General features: G+C 62.1%; 15 protein-coding genes across 15 annotated transcripts; 9 read left to right on the top strand and 6 right to left on the bottom strand.

The window, feature by feature from the left end:
- Positions 1-23: 23 nt before the first annotated feature.
- Positions 24-818, bottom strand: OSTLU_31792 (predicted protein; the record flags this gene model as incomplete). The annotated part of the gene is made up of 1 exon (XM_001417767.1): positions 24-818. The coding sequence occupies one exon, from the start codon at positions 816-818 to the stop codon at positions 24-26; it is 795 nt and encodes a 264-aa protein (XP_001417804.1).
- A 262-nt stretch (positions 819-1,080) lies between these two features.
- OSTLU_24583 (predicted protein) lies at positions 1,081-2,963 on the top strand (the record flags this gene model as incomplete). The annotated part of the gene is made up of 1 exon (XM_001418005.1): positions 1,081-2,963. One exon carries the CDS (start codon positions 1,081-1,083, stop codon positions 2,953-2,955), a length of 1,875 nt encoding a protein of 624 aa, XP_001418042.1. The 3' UTR covers positions 2,956-2,963.
- Positions 2,964-3,013: 50 nt separating this feature from the next.
- On the bottom strand, positions 3,014-3,893 carry OSTLU_38480 (predicted protein; the record flags this gene model as incomplete). The annotated part of the gene is made up of 2 exons (XM_001417766.1): positions 3,014-3,666; positions 3,791-3,893. 2 exons carry the CDS (start codon positions 3,891-3,893, stop codon positions 3,014-3,016), a joined length of 756 nt encoding a protein of 251 aa, XP_001417803.1.
- A 287-nt stretch (positions 3,894-4,180) lies between these two features.
- On the bottom strand, positions 4,181-5,491 carry OSTLU_31789 (predicted protein; the record flags this gene model as incomplete). The annotated part of the gene is made up of 1 exon (XM_001417765.1): positions 4,181-5,491. One exon carries the CDS (start codon positions 5,489-5,491, stop codon positions 4,181-4,183), a length of 1,311 nt encoding a protein of 436 aa, XP_001417802.1.
- Positions 5,492-5,921: 430 nt separating this feature from the next.
- OSTLU_31788 (predicted protein) lies at positions 5,922-6,725 on the top strand (the record flags this gene model as incomplete). The annotated part of the gene is made up of 2 exons (XM_001418004.1): positions 5,922-5,943; positions 6,211-6,725. The coding sequence occupies 2 exons, from the start codon at positions 5,922-5,924 to the stop codon at positions 6,723-6,725; spliced, it is 537 nt and encodes a 178-aa protein (XP_001418041.1).
- Positions 6,726-6,796: 71 nt separating this feature from the next.
- On the bottom strand, positions 6,797-7,273 carry OSTLU_31787 (predicted protein; the record flags this gene model as incomplete). The annotated part of the gene is made up of 1 exon (XM_001417764.1): positions 6,797-7,273. The coding sequence occupies one exon, from the start codon at positions 7,271-7,273 to the stop codon at positions 6,797-6,799; it is 477 nt and encodes a 158-aa protein (XP_001417801.1).
- A 100-nt stretch (positions 7,274-7,373) lies between these two features.
- Positions 7,374-8,162, top strand: OSTLU_31786 (predicted protein; the record flags this gene model as incomplete). Its single annotated transcript, XM_001418003.1, has 1 exon — positions 7,374-8,162. The coding sequence occupies one exon, from the start codon at positions 7,374-7,376 to the stop codon at positions 8,160-8,162; it is 789 nt and encodes a 262-aa protein (XP_001418040.1).
- A 966-nt stretch (positions 8,163-9,128) lies between these two features.
- On the top strand, positions 9,129-10,247 carry OSTLU_38832 (predicted protein; the record flags this gene model as incomplete). The annotated part of the gene is made up of 1 exon (XM_001418002.1): positions 9,129-10,247. One exon carries the CDS (start codon positions 9,129-9,131, stop codon positions 10,245-10,247), a length of 1,119 nt encoding a protein of 372 aa, XP_001418039.1.
- Positions 10,248-10,306: 59 nt separating this feature from the next.
- OSTLU_87321 (predicted protein) lies at positions 10,307-12,145 on the top strand (the record flags this gene model as incomplete). The annotated part of the gene is made up of 1 exon (XM_001418001.1): positions 10,307-12,145. The coding sequence occupies one exon, from the start codon at positions 10,307-10,309 to the stop codon at positions 12,143-12,145; it is 1,839 nt and encodes a 612-aa protein (XP_001418038.1).
- Positions 12,146-12,233: 88 nt separating this feature from the next.
- On the top strand, positions 12,234-13,079 carry OSTLU_92770 (predicted protein; the record flags this gene model as incomplete). The annotated part of the gene is made up of 1 exon (XM_001418000.1): positions 12,234-13,079. The coding sequence occupies one exon, from the start codon at positions 12,234-12,236 to the stop codon at positions 13,077-13,079; it is 846 nt and encodes a 281-aa protein (XP_001418037.1).
- A 141-nt stretch (positions 13,080-13,220) lies between these two features.
- On the bottom strand, positions 13,221-14,384 carry OSTLU_94354 (predicted protein; the record flags this gene model as incomplete). Its single annotated transcript, XM_001417763.1, has 1 exon — positions 13,221-14,384. One exon carries the CDS (start codon positions 14,382-14,384, stop codon positions 13,221-13,223), a length of 1,164 nt encoding a protein of 387 aa, XP_001417800.1.
- Positions 14,385-14,733: 349 nt separating this feature from the next.
- OSTLU_15490 (predicted protein) lies at positions 14,734-15,204 on the top strand (the record flags this gene model as incomplete). Its single annotated transcript, XM_001417999.1, has 1 exon — positions 14,734-15,204. The coding sequence occupies one exon, from the start codon at positions 14,734-14,736 to the stop codon at positions 15,202-15,204; it is 471 nt and encodes a 156-aa protein (XP_001418036.1).
- Positions 15,205-15,564: 360 nt separating this feature from the next.
- OSTLU_15489 (predicted protein) lies at positions 15,565-16,200 on the top strand (the record flags this gene model as incomplete). The annotated part of the gene is made up of 1 exon (XM_001417998.1): positions 15,565-16,200. The coding sequence occupies one exon, from the start codon at positions 15,565-15,567 to the stop codon at positions 16,198-16,200; it is 636 nt and encodes a 211-aa protein (XP_001418035.1).
- A 186-nt stretch (positions 16,201-16,386) lies between these two features.
- Positions 16,387-17,128, top strand: OSTLU_31779 (predicted protein; the record flags this gene model as incomplete). The annotated part of the gene is made up of 3 exons (XM_001417997.1): positions 16,387-16,413; positions 16,512-16,925; positions 17,015-17,128. 3 exons carry the CDS (start codon positions 16,387-16,389, stop codon positions 17,126-17,128), a joined length of 555 nt encoding a protein of 184 aa, XP_001418034.1.
- Positions 17,129-17,148: 20 nt separating this feature from the next.
- On the bottom strand, positions 17,149-18,621 carry SDG3509 (predicted protein; the record flags this gene model as incomplete). The annotated part of the gene is made up of 1 exon (XM_001417762.1): positions 17,149-18,621. The coding sequence occupies one exon, from the start codon at positions 18,619-18,621 to the stop codon at positions 17,149-17,151; it is 1,473 nt and encodes a 490-aa protein (XP_001417799.1).
- Between the last annotated feature and the right edge of the window lie 181 nt (positions 18,622-18,802).

Raw genomic sequence — 18,802 nt, 5'->3', positions numbered from 1 at the left:
TAATAGAATTTACAACACATTTTCTACACCGTTTTCACGCCGCGTGCCAGCCTTTTACGCACCCCCTCTCGATCGACGTCATAATGCCAAAGGATTTGATCCTCGTAATATCGCTCTTTCGCAAACGCACCACCACCCATCGCGTCTCGCGCGGCGAGCCACAACCGCCACTGCTCGGGATCTTTCCCGTCGGTCGCGTTGAATCGCTCAACGGCGACGTCGAACGCCGCCTTTGCGTTCGCCAGTGTCTCATCGCTCACCGGACACTTCTCTATCTTCGGCTGCAAGTCCTCTTCGTCCGGCTCTTCGACGTCGTCAAAGACCACCGCCGCTCGAAACGCGCACCACGGCCCGTGCAGCGGATGAATCGACTGATGCGTGTTCTCATCCAACCACGCGCAGTTTGCGACGTGCGCCAAGCGTTGAATGGCGATCACCTTTCCTTCCTCGACGTCCGACGCCCAAAAAATTCGCACTCTACTCGACGAATCCTCCCCCGAACGTCGCTTAAATCCGCGCGCCACCTCAATCGCGTCCGCCGCGGCGTCGCGAACGACGCGTTCGCAATATTCATCCAGCGTCATCGTCCCATCCCTCGCCAACGCGTCCGCGAACGCCGGCCACAGCGCTTTCGAATTTCCAATCAACGCGACCAACGGCGACGTCGCGCGTCCGTCTTCCCTCGCGCCGATCCTCGCCGTCTCCGGCGCCGCCGCGTCGTAATCCGCCGCCGAGCACGCCGCGACGACGTCCAAACCTCTCGCCGCGCACGCGCGCGCCAGCGTCTCCACCACCTCCACCGCGTCGATGTTTTCCATCGCTTCGCGCTCGCGCGTCTCCAGCCGCGCGCGCGCGAGCGTCAGCGCGCCGGCGCCCGCGCCCGCGGCGGCGACCGCGCGCACCGTCCCGCGTCCGCGCGTCGCGAACCACGCGCGCGCCGCGCGATGCCGCGCGACGTGCCGATCGCGCCAACGCCTCGACGCGCGACATCGCGACGCCGCGGCGCGCCGTCGCGACGCGCTGCCGATCGTCGAGCGCGGCGCGCGCGCGACATCGATCGACGCGGCGCGCGAACGCGCGATGGCGCTCGAACGACGCGCGGGCGCGCGCGCGGCGCGTCGGAAATCATCGAAGGCGCGATTGGACGACGGCGAAGCGTCGGCGCCGAGACGACGCGCGCGAGGGGGCGATCGAGGGTCGGCGCGAACGATCGCGACGATCGTCGCGATCGCGCTCTGCGGCGTCGTCGCGGGAACGGCGCGGGCGGCGCGACCGATGACGGGGGGGGGGGGCGAGACGCCGAGGAGGACGCGCGCGGAGCGCGCGCTCGAGGCGTGGGAGACGAAGACGGCGCTTGAACGCGCGCTGCGACACCCGCAGAATGATTTGGAGGTGGACGGTGCGTGTGGGATGGTGCTGAAGAAGCAGTGCTCGCACGTGCGACAGGCGAGGGACCTGGCGGCGGAGGCGTGGCGAAGGGTGCGGTACGAGGAGGAGTTGGCGGCGAAGGCGGCGCGGCGAAGGGAGAAGAAACGAACGATGACGGGCGCGGAGGCGAAGGAAGCGAGCGTTGACGCTGCGGCGGCGTCTATGGAGTCGATCGGGTCCGTGGGTGGGACGAGATCGCTCTTGGCGCGACGCGGCGGCTCGCGCGCGAGCCCGAGCCGAGGCTCCAGAGGATCGCTGAGCGACAGAATGAACAGAGGGCGCGCAGAGCGCGAGTCAAAAGAAGAAGCGAAACGAGAGAAAGAGGAAGCAGAAGCGCAAGCGAAACAAGAAGTCATAGAGAGGGCTGAACAAATGAAGTTTGATGCGCTGAAAAGCTTTCCCAAAGGCACGCTCGCGAACGATCCGGAGAAGCTCGAGAACGACATCGCCGCGGTGGAGGCAAAGCTGAAAGAAGAGCCTGACAATGTCATGTATCAAAAACGCTTGCAAAAGCTGAACGGTGATAAAAAAAGGATGATCAACGCGGCGGGGGATTTGGGCTTCAGAGGTGGCGCCTTGGAAGCAGGCGAACAGAAGGAAGATCACTGGTTCATGAACGACGATCGTGGCGGACGCACGAGCTACCGTAATCGAAACGGTCGACGACACCGCGCGCCGCAACAAAACGCGAAGGATATGTACGACCACCTCATGAAAAAGATTCCAGTAATTTCGAGAAGTTATTTTGATTGCGTCGAATACGTCATCAAGTCTGAAGAGAAGGTTGCGCTGGAAACATTCATGGAGTTCGGAAAACCGGGCGGGCGCAAGAGCATCATAACGAAGGAGTGTCATCAAGAGTATAAGGCTGCGCAAGCTCGAGTGTATGAGTTCTGGCACGCGGAAGAAAAAGTCAAGGACGTGTGCGAGGCGGATATCAAAGAAAATTGCGGAGGAGTGCAGAGTGGATACGGATTGATCACGTCCTGTCTCTGGGACGTCAAGAGCATGCCGTCCGCATCGTTGGCGAAACCGTGCGAAGAATCCCTCAACATACTTCATGTGCCACTGCCGTCTGCACAACCCATCAAGGCGATGAAGAGCAAACAGACCGAGGAAGAGACACACGTCGAAGAAGAAAAGGTGCACGTCGAAGCAAAAAAGGTGCACGTCGAGGAGGAGCGCCCGCACGCTGCAGAAGTGGCGCGTGAGGAAGCGAAGCGAGACGGGGCTAAAGTGATCGAAAAGCCGCAACTCACGCGATCAAATCGACCCACTTCTCAAAAATCTGGCGAAGAACCCGAAAAGGTCGACCAGGACGTCAAACTGAAGCTTCGCGAAGCGGAAGCCAAGATTCAACTCGCTGAGGACGCTGCGGCGCACTCCGCGCAGCAGTCTCGTAATCTCGTCATCGTCATGCTTCTCGCGTGCGCACTGTACGCCGCGAGCCGGAAAACTGTACGCAAGAAATTTTCCAACGCTATTCGTAAATTGCGCCGCGATTCGAAAGGCGAACACCTCGGCTAAGTTGTAGAGTTGTTACACGTTGTACTGTAATACAAGAAACCACGGCTCGCTATTTTTCTCATAGGTCCATCTCGTCAAAGACCATCGAGTCATCGTTACCGAATGATTCTCGGTACGATCCATCGTAGGAATTGTACCCCGTTCCGCCTGTTTGGTCATTCGACTCGTCCAAGTCGAGTTCGTCGTCGGAGTCTAAGTCTAACATCGTCTTTGAAGTCGCGTGCATCGTGAAGTAGAGAATTCTCTTCAGCTTTTTGTTGTAGAAGAAGTAATTGAACGACCACAGATTACCGTCGTCTGTGAACGGATCACCCTCGGCCACGGCTTTGTAAGAATACACGTCGCAATCAAACACTTCGATCGCGGCATCGATCGTCTTCCACAAAACCTCGAGAAAAGGCTCCTCGTTCCCGTACCGCGCCGCCCAAACTTTACTACTCTCCATGAGCAACGTATCTATGTCCGTCTTCACGTCGCTCAGCGTCCCTTCCTTGGTGAAATGCTCCGCGCGCAAACTACTGAAGTCGTAATCCGGATAGATGTGATTCAGAGTCAGTATAAGATAAATTAACGTCTTCCGACTGTTTTGATCCGTCAACGGCCCCACCGGCGACGTGCTCAGGTTCGTCGGCGAGCAGCTCGACACAATCTCCGTCACCACCTCCGCATCGAGCGAGCGCGACAATTTCTTATCAGTGCCCGCTAATTTACCTGCATCACATCACCGTCCATTCGCGTTTCCATCGTCAGTCATCCCGTCCCGCGCCGTCGCGTCGTCCCGTTCGCCCCCTCGCGCTCGCGCGTCCCCTCGCCTCGCCTCGCTTCGCGCACGCACAGCTGTAACTCTCCACCTGTCCGCTCACGACGTAGTCTCCGACGTTCACGTTCGTCAGGAACGCGTTCAACGCCGCCACGTCCGGCTCGACGAGCAATTTCATCCGCGGAGAATGGAACGAAGGCGTTTGGATAACTCGAACGACGACGCGTTCGCGACTTTGGCGTCGCGCGCGCGCGTGACGCCGCTTCGAACGACCGGGCGCTTCGCCGCGGTGACGGTTTCGCTCGTTTCGCGACGGACGACGCCGACGAGAGGCGGCGCGCGCGCGAGTGACGACGGTCGGGTGGGTTGGATAACGACCACCAACGGCACCGGTCGCTCGGCCACCGGGTCGCGCGGGCGCGGGACGGAGCGGTGCGATGTGATGCGACGCGTGTTACAAGGAGGTCAGCGACGACCTCGGTTGGAAGGCTTAGTCTTAGTGTCGTCCGTGGTGAACCGCGCGGCGCCGCGACGACCGCGGTTGGAAGGTTTGGAATCGCGCACGGTGCTCGGCTTGGCGCGAGAACGGCCTCCGGTGCGCCTGTCGCGAGCGTCGGCGATGGATTTTTTCTTGCGAGCTTCGCTCACGGCGCGTGAGCTCGTGGCGTTGTCGATCGGCAGACCGAGCTTGACGGCGTTGTCGATCTCGCTCGCGAGAACGCGGTCCTTTTTGGCGACGAGGTTGGTGACTTTACCGCCGGCGCCCGCGCGAGCGGTGCGACCGGAGCGGTGAATGTAGTCGAGCGAGTTCATGGGGAAGTCAAAGTTCACCACGTGATCGACCTTGACGCGACCAAAATCCAAACCTCTAGCGGCGAGGTCGGTGCACACCATGGTGAGGTTTTCGTCGGCGTCGGCGTCGATGAATTCGCGCATGGCGTCGGCGCGAGCGTCGCTCGTCATGTCGCCGTGGTACTGCACGGTGCGAATATCTGCCTCGAACATGGTGCGCTCGACCGCGATGCACGAGGGAAGCGTGTTGCAAAAGATCATCAGCTTTTTCCCCTGTTTGTGCTCGGGCGCGACGATTTGCTCGAGCACCGTCATCTTGTCCACGTCGCCCGGACAGTCGACGAAGCGGTGCTTGAGCCCTGGCGCGGAGCGATGCAATGAATCCGTCTTAATGTACTGCAAAGCCGGAAGCTCCTCGTCCACGAGCTTCTTTAGTCGATCCGGCATGGTGGCCGAGACGAGGACGCACGTCTTTCCCTCTGGACGCGCCTTGAGTGGTCGTAACAACCGCTTTACCTCGTCGCCAAATCCGGCTTCAAAGAGCGTGTCCGCCTCGTCCAACACCATCGCGTCCACGCTCCCCAAGAATAAGTTCCCCTGATCGACGTGCTTGATCAATCGACCCGGAGTCCCGATCACGACATCGATCGCGGAGTCTAACCGCTCCTTTTGCGTCCCTAAACGTCTACCTCCGACGACTAAATACGAACTAAATTTCGCCACGTGACTCAACGCCTTCGCCACCTCCGCGACTTGTTCCGCCAGCTCTCGCGTCGGGCACGCCACGACCACTTTCGGTCTCTTCGGTTTCGCCAACCGATCCCCCGCCGCGATCTCCGCCGCCTTCATGCGTTGAATCACCGGCAACAAGTACGCCAACGTCTTCCCGCTCCCCGTGTGCGACGCGACGAACGCGTTCCCCGCCCCTCGACCGATGACATCGATCGCCTTCGTCTGTATCTCCGTAGGTTCCACGATGTTCATGTTCTCCAGCGCCCGTCGCAGGCTCTCGTCCGTCAATCCCGCGTCCTCGAACGTCCCTCGCGTCGTCGTCGCCGTCCCTCGCGCCGTCCCTCGCGCCTCCCCGCGCCGCGTCCCGACCGTCGTCGCGCTCGCGCCCGCGTCCGCGCGCGTCCACGCCACCGCGCCGCGCGTCCACGTCCGCGCGCGTCCGCGCGTCGCCGTTCGCGCCGTCGCCGTCGCCGTCGCCGTCGCCGTCGCCGTCGGTCGCGCCGCCGCCGCCGCCGCGCGCATTCGTCGCGTCGCGCCGCACGCGCGACGCGCGAGCGCGAGCATGCGCGGTCGCGCGAGCGATGCGCGCGTCGTCGTCGTCGTCGTCGTCGTCGTCGTCGTCGTCGCGGCGCGCGCGCGAGTGGCGCCACTCCGCGGCGCCGAAGATTGGATTCGTTTCGTCATGACGGCGCGCGCGCGCGACGGTGACCTGGACACCGCGCGCGCGCGGTCGACGCGCGACGACGATGACGACGACGATCGCGCGCGACGCGCGGGGTCGTGCTCGGTCGCGGGACGCGCGCGAGGTCGAGACGAACGCTCGCGGGAGGCGGACGACGACGATTCGAACGCGCGGACGACGCGGCGACGACGCGATGACTCGCGCGATCGCGACGCGCGAGACGGCGCTCGCGACGACGCGCGCGCGGGCGCGGGCGCGCGGGCGGCGCTCGCGAGACCGGGCGATGGAGGGACGTACGGCGGCGTCGGCGCGGCGGCGGCGGAGGACGCGCCGAAGGTTCCGAAGGAGGAAGCGAACTTTGCGCTGAGCGGATTGCTCGCCGCGGAGACGAACTCGGTGCGAGGGGTGGCGCTGAAACATAGCGAGCCGCTGGGGGAGGCAAAACCGCCGAGCGCGGCGTGGCGGTTGTATTGCTTCAAGGGGGACGTCGAGTGCGAGCCGCCGTACAAGTTGTCCGGTTCGAAGACGAGTTATCTGATTGGACGCGATCGAGCGGTGGTGGATATTCCGAGCGACCACCCGAGCTGTTCGAAGCAGCACTGCGTGATTCAGTTTCGAGATTTAGACGACGGGCGCGGGAGCGAACCGTACGCGTACGATTTGGGAAGCGCGAACGGGACGCGCGTGAACAAGCGCGCGATCGAAGCCAAAGCGTACGTGCGGTTAAAGTCCAAGGACGTCATCAAGTTTGCTCACAGCTCGAGAGATTACGTATTACTGCGTGAAGACGTCGTGGAATCTTGAGACCGCGCCGCGCGCGCGCGCGCGCTCGTAGTATTAGTCGAGCGTCGCGTCCGCCGGAAACGAAACGTAATTCATCCTTCGTCCTCCTCCTCCGCGTCGTCGCGATACGCCTCGTCCTCACCCTCGCGCGCCTCCTCGTCTTCTCCGACGTACGCCTCGTCGTCTTCCTCGTCGACGTATTCTTCCTCCTCCTCCTCCTCCTCCTCCTCCTCCTCCGCGAACGCCTCGCCGTCTTCGTCCTCGTAGTAATAATACGCCTCCGTCTCCTCGTCGTACCACACCGCGCGCCCGTCTTCGTCCACCAGCGTCTCCTCCTCCTCCTCCTCCTCCTCCTCGTCCTCGTCCTCGTCCGAGGACCGGTCGAACAGCGCGAGCACGCCGAACGTCGTCAGCGCGTTCACGAACTCTCGTCGACGAAACCCAAACGTCGCCTTCGCGCGCGGCGTCGCGCGCGTCGCGCGCGTCGCGCGCGTCGACGCGCGCGCCTTCGCCTCGGCGCGCGTCCGAGCGCGCGCGGGCGTCGCGCGCGCGCGCGCGACGACGAACATGCCGCGCGTCCGCGTCTGACGCGTCGGCTAACGAACTCTCTCTCTCGCGCGCGGCACTGCGCCGCGATCGCGTCGCGCGCGCTCGAGCGCGGACGACGCGATGCGCGCGAACGCCGCGCGCGCGACGCGCGACGCGACGGCGCGCGACGACGGCTGGCACGACGTCTGCGGCGTCGAAGAGGTGTCCCGGTCGAACGCGCGGCGCGCGGTGTGCGTCGCGGGACGACACCTCGCGCTCGTGCGCGCGCCGGCGCCGAGCGCGCGCTTGCACGCGATCGACGCGACGTGCTATCACATGGGCGGACCGCTGCTGTGGGCGGAGATCGAGGAGGTGCCGGGGCGAGGGGCGTGCGCGGTGTGCCCGTGGCACCGGTATCACGTCGCGCTGACGACGGGCGAACGCGTGTACAGAGATTTGAACGGTGAATACGTCGGGATCGCGCGAAAACAGCGCGTGCACGAAGTGAGGGAAGATGATGCGTCGGGACGGGTGTTGGTGCGGCTGAGTCGAGACGAGGAGGCGTGGGAGAGCGATCGGTACGCGATGAAGGCGCCGCCGCCGGCGTCGGCGGGGACGGGCGCGGGACCGAGGTCTGGGCACGTGTTCGCGGCAGGACGAGGACGCGGAGGGATTATAGGAGGTGGGTTCGATCGAGGAGAGTGCGGACCGGGGGCGAGGACGAGCGGCGTGCGGTCGATGGTGGCGCAGACGATGCGCGGCGGCGACGGCGTCGCGCCGTGGGCGATGACGGGGAGCGGCGGCGATTCGTCGTTGGGCGCGTTCGGTGCGAGCGCGATGAGCGTGCGACGTGTTCGTAAAAAGGTGACGTTCAGCGGGGAAGGCGACGGCGCGAGCGAAGACGATGGCGATGGAATCGAAGAAAGTTAAGGCGGCTGACGTTTGCGTCGGCGAGGTCGCCTCGAATGTAACGGTTCGCCATCTCGAGCGGGTCTCGTCGTGACATGCTCGCGCGCGCAGATGAAGAAATGTCATCGGGGTTATGTCTCGGTACGGATAATTGTAGGCGCCCTCGGCGCGCTCGTCTTGCCTATACGGAGCAGCTTGGCGCAAACTTGTCGCGAGTGCGACGACTCGACGCGACCTTGCGCGAGGTGCAGCATAGATGTCGCGTACGCCACGGAGCTCTCGGCAGAGAGCGACGACGATGATTTAAATCTATTCACCGGTACGTTTACAATGACGAGTGTTCATCCAGAGGCACTGGCGAGCTGGCAAGTCGCTTGGATCTTTCCGAACGGGCAGGGCGTGCACGAAGGCAGAGTCGAGGACGCGTTGCTCATCAATCCAGGCGGGCCTTCAGGGCAGCCAGCACGCGTCGTAAATCAACTTGGCATCCCTCGAAGACAATTTTCATTCACTGGCTACGTCACAAATGGCGACATTCCCTCGAACATCCTTCGAGTCGCCGTGAACGGTGTCTGGTGCAACTCGCCGGTCTTTATGGAGAACTCCGCCGTGAGCTTCATCGATGACGGAACGTGTGCTCGGAGAGAGTACCAGTTCTGCTGTGGACGAGTAGTCCCATCGCCTCCACCGTTTCCTCCACCAGCGCCACCGGCGCCGCCAAAACCACCGACAGTCGTCGCGCAGGGTGGACCAACAGTCGTCGCGCAGGGTGGCGTCATCGCACAAGCGGCGGCGGGCGGCACGGCGTGGTTAAGAAACGGAAGCACGATGAGCGCGCTTCTCGTCGCTTGTCTGGTCGTCTTAGTATTCATGATTGAAATTATCCGTCAGTTGATATCGTGCATGTTTGGTAAAGACGACGATGTGCCGCTCGCAAACGTCGACGTCGATGAAATCATCGCGCCGGCGAAGCGTAAAAATACACTCATGTTACCGGGTCAATGCTTCAGAACAAAAGATTACGATTTGGAGGGCGTGGTCGCTCGCGCTGGTGATGATACGGCTCGTATAAACACTGGCTCACATCCATCGCGTCGAGGCGCAAAGAAAACTACCAACGGTGATTTATTCGAAGCGTCGCTCGCGACGTACGCGGAGAGCGCAAAGGATGCGAATACGGTTTCCGACGACGACGACGACGTCGTTGAAATTCATCTCAGCAACATCAAACTCGGAAGACTAATTGGTCAGGGCGCTTACGGTGCGGTGTACGTGGGAAAGTGGAACAAACGCGTCGTCGCGGTGAAAAAGTTACACGGTGTCCCACCCGGTGCTGGAAAGAGCGATTTGAAGACGTTCGTGAGAGAAGTCGCCGTGTTGAGCGCGGTGCGACATCCAAAAATCGTGCGCATGTTTGGAGCGTGTCTCAAGCTGCCGCATCTTTGTATAGTCGAGGAAATGATGGACGGAGGAAGCTTGCACGCGCTTCTTCACCAAGACAAGCAGTACGACGTGAGTCTAGACGACGTCGTGAGGATAGCGCTCGACGTAGCGCAGGCGATGGCGTATTTGCACTCCAGATGCATCGTTCACCGAGACTTGAAATCGCACAACGTGCTTCTCAACGGCCGTGGCGCCAAAGTTGCGGATTTCGGCATCGCGCGCGCGCTTGAGCGGACGTTGCTCAGCGCCGGCGGTTCGGCGACGAGCGCCGGCGGCGCGTCCGCCGGAACCGCCGGAACGCCCGCGTACATGGCTCCAGAGCTTTTTCACGGCGACGCCGACGCGGTGACGACCAAATGCGACGTCTTCTCCTTCTCCGTCCTTCTGTGGGAATCACTCGCGCGGTCGATCCCCTGGGAGTGGTTCGCGAACCACATGCAAATCATCTTCGCCGTCGCCATCCAATCGCAGCGTCTACCGCTGGACGCGCCGCCGTTCGCGCGCGACGACGTCGTCGTCCGCGCGTTGGTCGACGACGTCATCGTGCCCGCTTGGCAAACCGCCCCCGACGCTCGACCGGATTTCACCGAGCTCATCGTCGTCTTAAACCGAGCCCTGCGCGAGCTGCTAGCCGAAAGTCGCGTCGCCGTAGATTCGCGCTAGAGCTCTGCAAGCGCGCAACCAACCGAACCGAACCATCACATCGCGCCGTCGCGCGCGCGATGCCGTCGCGCCCGCGCCGCGCACGCCGCGCGCGGCGATGGTGCGTCGTCGCGCTCGCCGCGGCGTGCGCGTGCGCGCTCGTCGTCGCGCGCGCGCGCGTTGTCGACGCGAGCGCGTCGTCGAACGTCGAGCGCGCGCGCGCGCGCCTGCGCGAGGCGCGCGAGGCGGCGGCGGCGCGCGGGGACGTCGAGGCGGCGCGCGAAGGCGACGATGACGGCGAGGAGGACGACGAGGAAGAACCGGGATTTCGCTCGGACGACGACGGCGAGGACGAGGACGAAGGCGGATTCGTCGGGACGTACGACGCGTGCGATACGTGCGAGGCGTGCGCGCTCGGCGACGCGCCAGACGGCGTGGCGTTGAACGCGCCGACGAAGAAGACGAAGCGGAAAGTGCACTGTAAGACGTGTTACGGATGTAACGTGTTGATCGGGCGCATGGAACAACGGGCGACGTTTAGGGATGACGCGGTCGACGTACCGCACGGCGCGAGCGGCGCGCCGGTGTGGAAAGGGAAAATCATGGATGGCGATTTCTTCAGCGGCGGCGGCGACGGCGAGAACGGTGAGGTGCTCGATGTGTTCGTCAAGGCGTGGTGTGGGGTGAGAGGCGATTACAAGCGACTCATATGGACGAAAGATACGGTGAGCGAAACGTGCAGCGACAGGGTGACGAGTCATCCGACGTTTACGAAGGGGCCGTTTTGTTCAGCGGAGCGCGGCATGGCTAAGAGGACGTTTTGTAACGGAGCGTTTCTGGGCGCCCTGGATAAGATATCACACGAAGCGGGGTTGAGCGATGTGATTCCACGCGCTAAGTATATGCGGGCCAAAACTTTCGCACCCTGGGATGAGGGGAAGGAGACGTCGTCGGGTGTGAAGCAAGACATGGACGTCATGGTCTTTGGCGCGGCGCCAGGCGTCGGATTTGAATCTCTTGGTCCAAGGATAACGCCAACGCTGTTGGAGTTACTTCGCAAAATAGACCCAGATAGGATACTCAAATTGGCACTTTTTGATTTGCTGACCTCACAAGGCGATAGGCACGGTCAGAACATATTCATCACGGAGGATGGTCTAATTCACGGCATCGATAACGAGAGCTCGATGCGTAACCAATTGAATTCGATGCTTATTCCTGGAGGCCAAAAGTTCGAAACCTACCGGGTTGGCTTCATACATACGGTCTGTTCGTTGCGGAACAACTGTGATACCGCGCGGCCCTCCCCTTCAACTCTCGGTGCGATGCTCGATTATCGATGCTACGTCGACGGAGGGTCGATCGGTAAAAAGTATCCAAAGCAGTTTGAAGAATTCTTGCGAAAAGTGGACGCAATGGAAGAAGAAGAAGTGTACGAGTACTTTGGTATGGCTACTCCCGAGTTTGCCACGAAATTCAAGGCGCGCGTGCACGACTTGTTGGACCTCGGATTCGAGCGCACGGCGAAAAAATTGTACGCCGGCATGCTCCCAGGCGATGGACGTTTTGGAAACTTTCAATACGTCATTCAACCCCCGTGCTGCGGTCCGTCGATGTGTAAGCTGGACATCATCGGTTTCTCTCAGGAAGAATCACAGTCGTGCATTCACTCGTGCGACGTACCAATCGATCCAGATTTTGTCGGAGCGAACACCCCCAACGCTTCGAACGCGTCCGCAGCGGCGAACGTCGGCGGCATAGATCCCACCCCGAGCGCCGAGCTCACGTCTTCACCACCACCATCGCTGTCGACCGCGTCCCGCGACGACGCCATCGCTGCGCTCAAATCCAAAATCGACGACCTCACGAAGACGCTCGAAAAGCTTCGACAAGTCGACGACACGATCGAAAAATCGTAGCGCGCGCCTCGCTGTAACACAATTCCCGATTTCCCTCCGCGCGCGACGATCGCGTCCGCGCGCCGACGACGTTCGCCGACGAACGACGATGGACGCGCGACCTCGAGCGGCGACGCTCGCTCGAGGGACCAACCCTCGCGCGCGACGTCGTCAGTTCGTCGCGCGCGGTGCGATGCGCGCGATTTCGCCGCACCGCGCGACGACAACGTCGGCATCCGCACCGTCGACGCGTCGTCGCGCGCCGCGGGTCGCGCGCGCGTCGGCGCGCTCGCGCGTCGGCGCCGTCGGTGGGGCTGTCGCGCGTGACGAAAGCATTGAACGCGGCGCGAGCGCGCGCGCGCGCGCGCGCGAGGCGGACGACGACGAGAGCAAAGACGATGCGTGGGACGACGGTGCGTGGGACGACGACCCCGACGTGGACGCGAAGCGGAAGGAATTGCTCGTCGATACGTCGTCGTCGCCGCTGCGGGAAATCTTCAGCGTCGAGGCGCTGCGAGACGCGAGCGAGAGTGGAACTCGACTCGAACGAGTCGTCGGCGCTGAATTCGTGCCACAAGCGATCATAGAGGCGGAGCGGAAGTCGTCGCCGCTGAGACGGCCGAGGTTGGTGGTGTACGCGCTGAGCGCGAGCGCGGCGGCGGCGCAGGCGGTGATGATTGCGATGGAGCCGGGGAGTTTTGAGTCGCCCGTGGCGAGCGCGCTGAGCGATGCGTGCGTGATGATCATAGGGAGTTTATTATGGCGCGTGGAGTTGCAGCAGAGGGCGGATACGTTGAGGTTGATTTGGGAAAAGGCGAAGGAGAGAGAGGAGAGCTTGACGCGAGCGGAGGCGGGGATGGGCGATACCATTTGGACGGCGAGAGTGCGGAGAAAGGCGAAAAAGAGGGCGGAGGAACGAAGAGACGCCGACGACGCGGATTCGTCGCCACCTTGAGATCGATTAGCACGGATTTTATCGCACGCAACGCCGCAGATCATTAGCCGAGATTTTTGTTATTGGATGACGACTTTATGAAACTTGATTTGACTTTATTAAACTTCAAAAAACTTGCGTCACACGGCTTTCGCGAGCGCCTTACATTTGCAGCGTCGGTTCTTGGCCCGGGATAAGTTGGAAAGACGGCGTCGACTTCGCGATCTCGAGCTCTTCCTCGTTCATGTCCGCCTCGATCGAGTCGTAAAGTGGCGTGCTCATGTAACGCTCAGACGTATCCGGCAACATCGCCAAGATCACCGAGCCCTTCGGCGCCTTTTCGGCAACCTTGAGCGCACCGGCGAACGTGGCGCCACCAGAAATACCGGTGAAGATACCTTCGCTTCTCGCCAACGCTTGCGCCGTCTTGACGGCGTCGCCGCCTTCGATCTTCACGAGTTCGTCGTAGAGGTTCATGTTCAAACCATTTTCGAGAACCAAAGGGATGAAATCGGGCGTCCAACCTTGCACAGGGTGCGCCGCGAACGCCGGATGAGACCCATTCGGGGCGCCCGTGGGCTTACGCTCGGTCTTGATGCCGGAAGTCACCAACGCCGCGGCTTCGGGTTCGAGCAAAATCACCTTGGTGTCCGGACGAGATTCCTTGAGCGTTCGCGCGACGCCCTGGAACGTACCGCCGGTGCCGTAACCGGTGACGAAATAGTCGAGCTTCTTACCCGCGAAGTCTCGCAAGATTTCCGGCCCCGTAGTCGAGGCGTGGTACGCGGGATTGGCTTCGTTCTCGAATTGTCGGCACAAAAACCAACCATTCTTTTCCGCCAATTCCTCCGCCTTGGCCACCATCCCCGTACCTTTACCCCCCTTCGGCGTCACGATGACTTTCGCGCCGAGCATGCGCATGATCTTCCGACGTTCCACAGAAAACGGCTCGGCCATGCAGATGACGCATCTGTAGCCGCGTTGAGCGCACGCCATTGCCACCGCGATCCCGGTGTTGCCCGAAGTCGCCTCCACCACCGTATCCCCCGGCTTCAACAACCCCCGTCGTTCGGCATCCGTGATCACCGCCACCGCCAATCGATCCTTCACGCTGCTCAACGGATTAAAATACTCGCACTTGACGTACATATCGATCCCCGCCGGCGCCAGTCGGTTGACCTTGATCACCGGCGTGTCCCCGACCGTCTCGAGAATATTTTCATAAATCCGCGCCCGCGGCGTCGTTCGCGCCCTATCGCGTCGCTCGCATCGCCCTCTCTTCGTCGTCGTCACCGTCGCGCGCGCGTGATGCGCTCGCATCGTCATCCCGCGCGTCGTCGTCATCCTTCGATCGCGACGCGCGTCGATTGCGTTACTTTTTACGTCGCTTTAATTCACCGAACGCTCGCGTCGAAAACCGCGCGTGTCGCGTCGCTTCACGTCGCGTCGTCCGTCGCGCGGCGTCGCCGAGCGTCGCCGTGTGCGCGCGCGTCGCGCAGTCTTCCATCGATCGAGCGATCGCGTCCGATATCCGTGTGTGAGATTCAGTCTTAAAATACATACGACTCCGTGTGTGAGATTCAGTCTCACTCGTCGACCGCCCGCGCGCGCCCGTTTGAATTCGAATTCGAATCGCGCGACGACGACACACGCGGACGACCGCGCGCGCAAGGCGATGTCGGACGACGAGCGGGACGAGGAGATGACGGCGATGGAGCTGGCGAAACGATTGGCGCCGGCGTTCGCGAAGATGGCGGAGGCGGCGCACGAAGCGTCGGGAATGCTGTCGAAATTCGCAAAGATTCCGAACGAATCGACGCTCGTGAAGCGCGGACGCGGGATGGACAGCGAGGGAAAGCGGCTGACGAAGGCGCAGAAGCGCGAATTGAAACCGCCGCGCGCGCCGACGGCGTTCAACATGTTCATGAAGGATGAGGTGCAACGCGTGCGGGTGGAGCGAGGAGACCTGAGCCCGAAGGAGGTGTTCACGGAGTGCGCGCGACGCTGGAGAGAGAAAAAGTCGAGGACGCAGGGAAGCCTGCAGGGCGGTGGGTCGCTGAACCCGGTGTCCACGCCCCCGGCGATGAAGGACAAGCACAAGAAGGACAAGTCGCACAAAAAGGATAAGAAGAATAAGGACAAGTGAGCGAATTGAAGCATTCTTCGCGCCGACGCGCGACGTCGGCGACGCGACGATCGACGTCGACGCCGCGCGGGTTCGGCGAACGAGGGAAATAAATTTTGAACAATTAGTGACGATCGCCTAGGCCTCGTTTTAATCGATGTGTACGCAGTAAAGTTTCGAATCGAATCCTCGCCGTCGGCGTCGCGCGCTCGAGGTTTGGTCGAAGTCGCGCGCGAGACGCGCCGCAGTTCGCGCCGCATCTCGCGCGCGCGCGTCGTCGCGACTCGGCGTCGGGCGTCTCAAACGCCATCAGGCGTGTCAAACGTCGATCGTCGTCTCGCGCGCGCCGAGCGACGCGGTGAAAGCGTCGTTTCCGCCGTCATGGATTTCGTACAAGACGTCACCCCCGAACTCGCGTCGTCGCGGTTCGGCGTCGCGAGCGCGTCGAACGCGAGCGCGGGCGCGAGCGCGGGTGGCGCGCTCGGTGGCGCGTCCGCGGACGGGGCGCGAAAGAGCGGACGGGCGCGGAAGATCAGTAAGGCGCTGCGAAGGGTGGACGCGGCGACGCGCGCCGAGGTGGCGGCGGCGCGCTTGGACTCGTTCGAATCCGACGTCGCCATCGTTCCCGGCACCACCGGCGAGGGCGAGGGGGAAGACGAAGACGACGATGAATTCGTGTTCAACGAAAACGCACGCGATGGGGAGGCGGTGATCGTGAAAGGAAAAAAGAAGGCGGGCAAACGCACGACGCGAGGCGTGGCGGAGAACAGACGGGCGGTGGCGGCGCGCACCTTCAACGCCCTGCTCGAGCAGAGCTTCATCGATCGCGCGCCTGAGGGTACGCCGACGTATCTCACCGCCGCGGCGGGACCGTCGAAGGCGGGCGCGCCGAGGAAGTTTTGTAGCGTGTGCGGGTTTCAAGCGCCGTACGGCTGCGCTCGCTGCGGGATGCGCTTTTGCTCGAAAAAGTGCTCCGCCGTGCACGCGGAGACGCGGTGCTTGAAAATGGTGGGATAGCTCTAGCGATGTGCACGTAATAGACAGATACGCGTGGATTCAACACGACTACGAACACCACGCACCGACGCCGCGTCGACCCGAAAGAAAAGAGGATGCGGCGGGGAAAAAACGCTCGATAAAACGCACGACGCACGACGCGACGTCAGTGTGAAGCGCGACGACGCGGGCTCGCGCGAGGCCGGGATGCAGAGCTTGACGGATGCGAGCGTGGTGCGTGCGATGCGTGCGCGCGTTCGTTCGATCGCGACGCGCGCGCGGCGTCGGTGCGACTGACGCGATTCGATTTCGACTCGCCGCGCGCCGCGCAGGTTGGGCTGCCGAACGATGAGTTGTTTCGTCGCGCGAAACGCATCAAGTTTCGAGGAGTGTACAAGACGCCGTCTCAAGTCACGGACGGGGAGTGTCATCTGTACGTTTTGTGCGAGGCGCAGAGGTTCAACGCGCAGCTGCCGCTGACGGCGACGAGCGACGGAGGCGGTGAGGACGCCGCTGGGCAATCGAAATCGAGGACGCGGATGTTTGCGAGCGAGGACTTTCACTTGTTAGGACACATCGACGCGTTTACGAATCTGCGATCTTTGCAGCTGCACGCAAACGCGCGCCTGCGGCGGAAGAAAGGGATGTATTACGTCATACAGATTGACGGTGCCAAGTTGACCGACGTGTCAGACATCACCGTGGTGGAGGACGAAGACGAACCGAGCGCGGCGCCGGACGAAAAGGTGCTCGCGCACGATCGATGGGGGTCTACGTCGGATACTGGTGATCGCGTGCGCGTGCACGGGCTGATAAACGCCGAGGCAATCGATAGAATCTGGGTCGCCGATCGCGCGGGCGAATTCGGCGACGCCGGCGCCTTTATCGATTGCACTCCGCCCGGAGGACACAACGTTCCGCAAGGAATGCGACTGGACGATCGATGTGATGATAAACAACAATAGACTACTACCTCCCCTCTTCGTCTGCCACGGGAAACGGCCACGCGTGCAAAAGCGCGTCTTCGGATCGTCCGGGGTGGTACGTCCATCGTCCAAGCTTCGTCAACGCACGCTGCTCATCCATGCGCACCACAGCGGCGGCCCACGCACGATAGATACTCTCATGCTTCTGCACATGCGGCGACACACTGGCGTACATTTTATACGTCAAACGAGACGCCTTCATGGACTCGGCGTAACGCGATTTGGCATACATGCCCAAAAATTGCAACGACGCGCCGACCATGTATGACTGCTCTGTTCGTTCTTCATCGTTTCCTTCTAAAAGCATCAACTGCTCTTCGTCATCAAAGTCGGCTTCTATGAGCGCCGTCATCTCTTCCGGCTTAAGCGTGAGCAAACGCATCGCGATTAAAAGTTTATCGCTCGGGCGTCCAGTCCGGTGCACGAAGAATCTCGTGCTGAGCTCCTCGTCCGCCAAACCGCGAGACTCGAGCCATGCTAAACGAAGCGGCAGCTCGTCCACAACGAGCGGATTTGCCCCCATGGCAGCCTGAATCACCTCGGCCAAGCCTACCGTGGTACCACCGTGCGGGTTCCGCGGCAAAACGAAGCCGTATCGTCGCAACAGCTCGGCGTTTCGCAGCGGCCCGTACGTGTTGAACACTTCCTCGCCCTTCTTCACTCCACGCACGGTAATCATTTGCAAGCATCCATTCTTTTGATCGTGATGCAGCCGCACCGAAGCCTCGCACGGTGGCGCGTGATTGAGCATGTCCCAGAACGGAACCATGGCCTGAATCTCGTCGTCGCCAAGGGTGAACGAGTACCCCGCCACCATCGCCGTCGCCGCGAAATGAAGTTCGCGCAGCGCTTCCACAGAAAGTCCGCTCGCCAGTTTTGGAAAGAGCTTGAAAAACAGTGTAACAACGTTTTCAAAATGCTCCTCCGTCATCATCGGAAGGTCGAGCGTCTCGTCGTCGTTTTCGTACGCGTCTCGCCACGCGTCCGTGCCGAAGAGCGCCGTCACCTGTTCGTCGTCCCACGCCAACACGGAGTGTCCGACGCGCACGGCCTCGTGCACGGTCTCCAAATACTCACACCACGCGCTCGACTTACCCGCGCACATCTCGCACATCACCGCGATGACCAACAGCTCTTTATCCAGCCGCGGCGACGGCGCCTCGTCGTCCCCGTCGCCGACGAACTCCCCCAATTCCTTCTTCACCGCGCACGCATCCACCGTGAGCACGGCATCGTCCGGAACGCTCACGACGACTTCACCGACGCGCAAATCACGCGTCGCTCGCACGCCGCGCCCCGTGCGCGCGAATCGCGCCACCTCCACGCCGTCGAGCTCAACTTTGTTGTCCCGAAGCCACTTCGCAAAGGCGCCGCCGCCGCCGCCGCCCGCGTCGCGCCCGCGCGCTTCCGCCGCGCGCTTCCCCGCGGACTTCGAAGACGCGGGTTTGGACGTCATCACCGCGTCGTCTCGGCGGTCGCCGCGGTCGCTCGCGCGCGCGTGTGACGCGGAGTTTTTATGCGCAAAAAGTGACACTTTTTGACGTCACTTCGCGGTCGTCATGACGCGCGTCGTCGCGTCGCCAGCCGTCGCCGCGCGCGCGGCGTCGAGCGATCGCGTCTCGCGGTCGCGGCGCGCG

The sequence above is a fragment of the Ostreococcus lucimarinus genome, chromosome 5 (genome assembly GCF_000092065.1).
Source record: "Ostreococcus lucimarinus CCE9901 chromosome 5, complete sequence".
Classification (NCBI taxonomy): Eukaryota; Viridiplantae; Chlorophyta; class Mamiellophyceae; order Mamiellales; family Bathycoccaceae; genus Ostreococcus; species Ostreococcus sp. 'lucimarinus'.
This window is presented reverse-complemented; position numbering and strand designations above follow the sequence as displayed.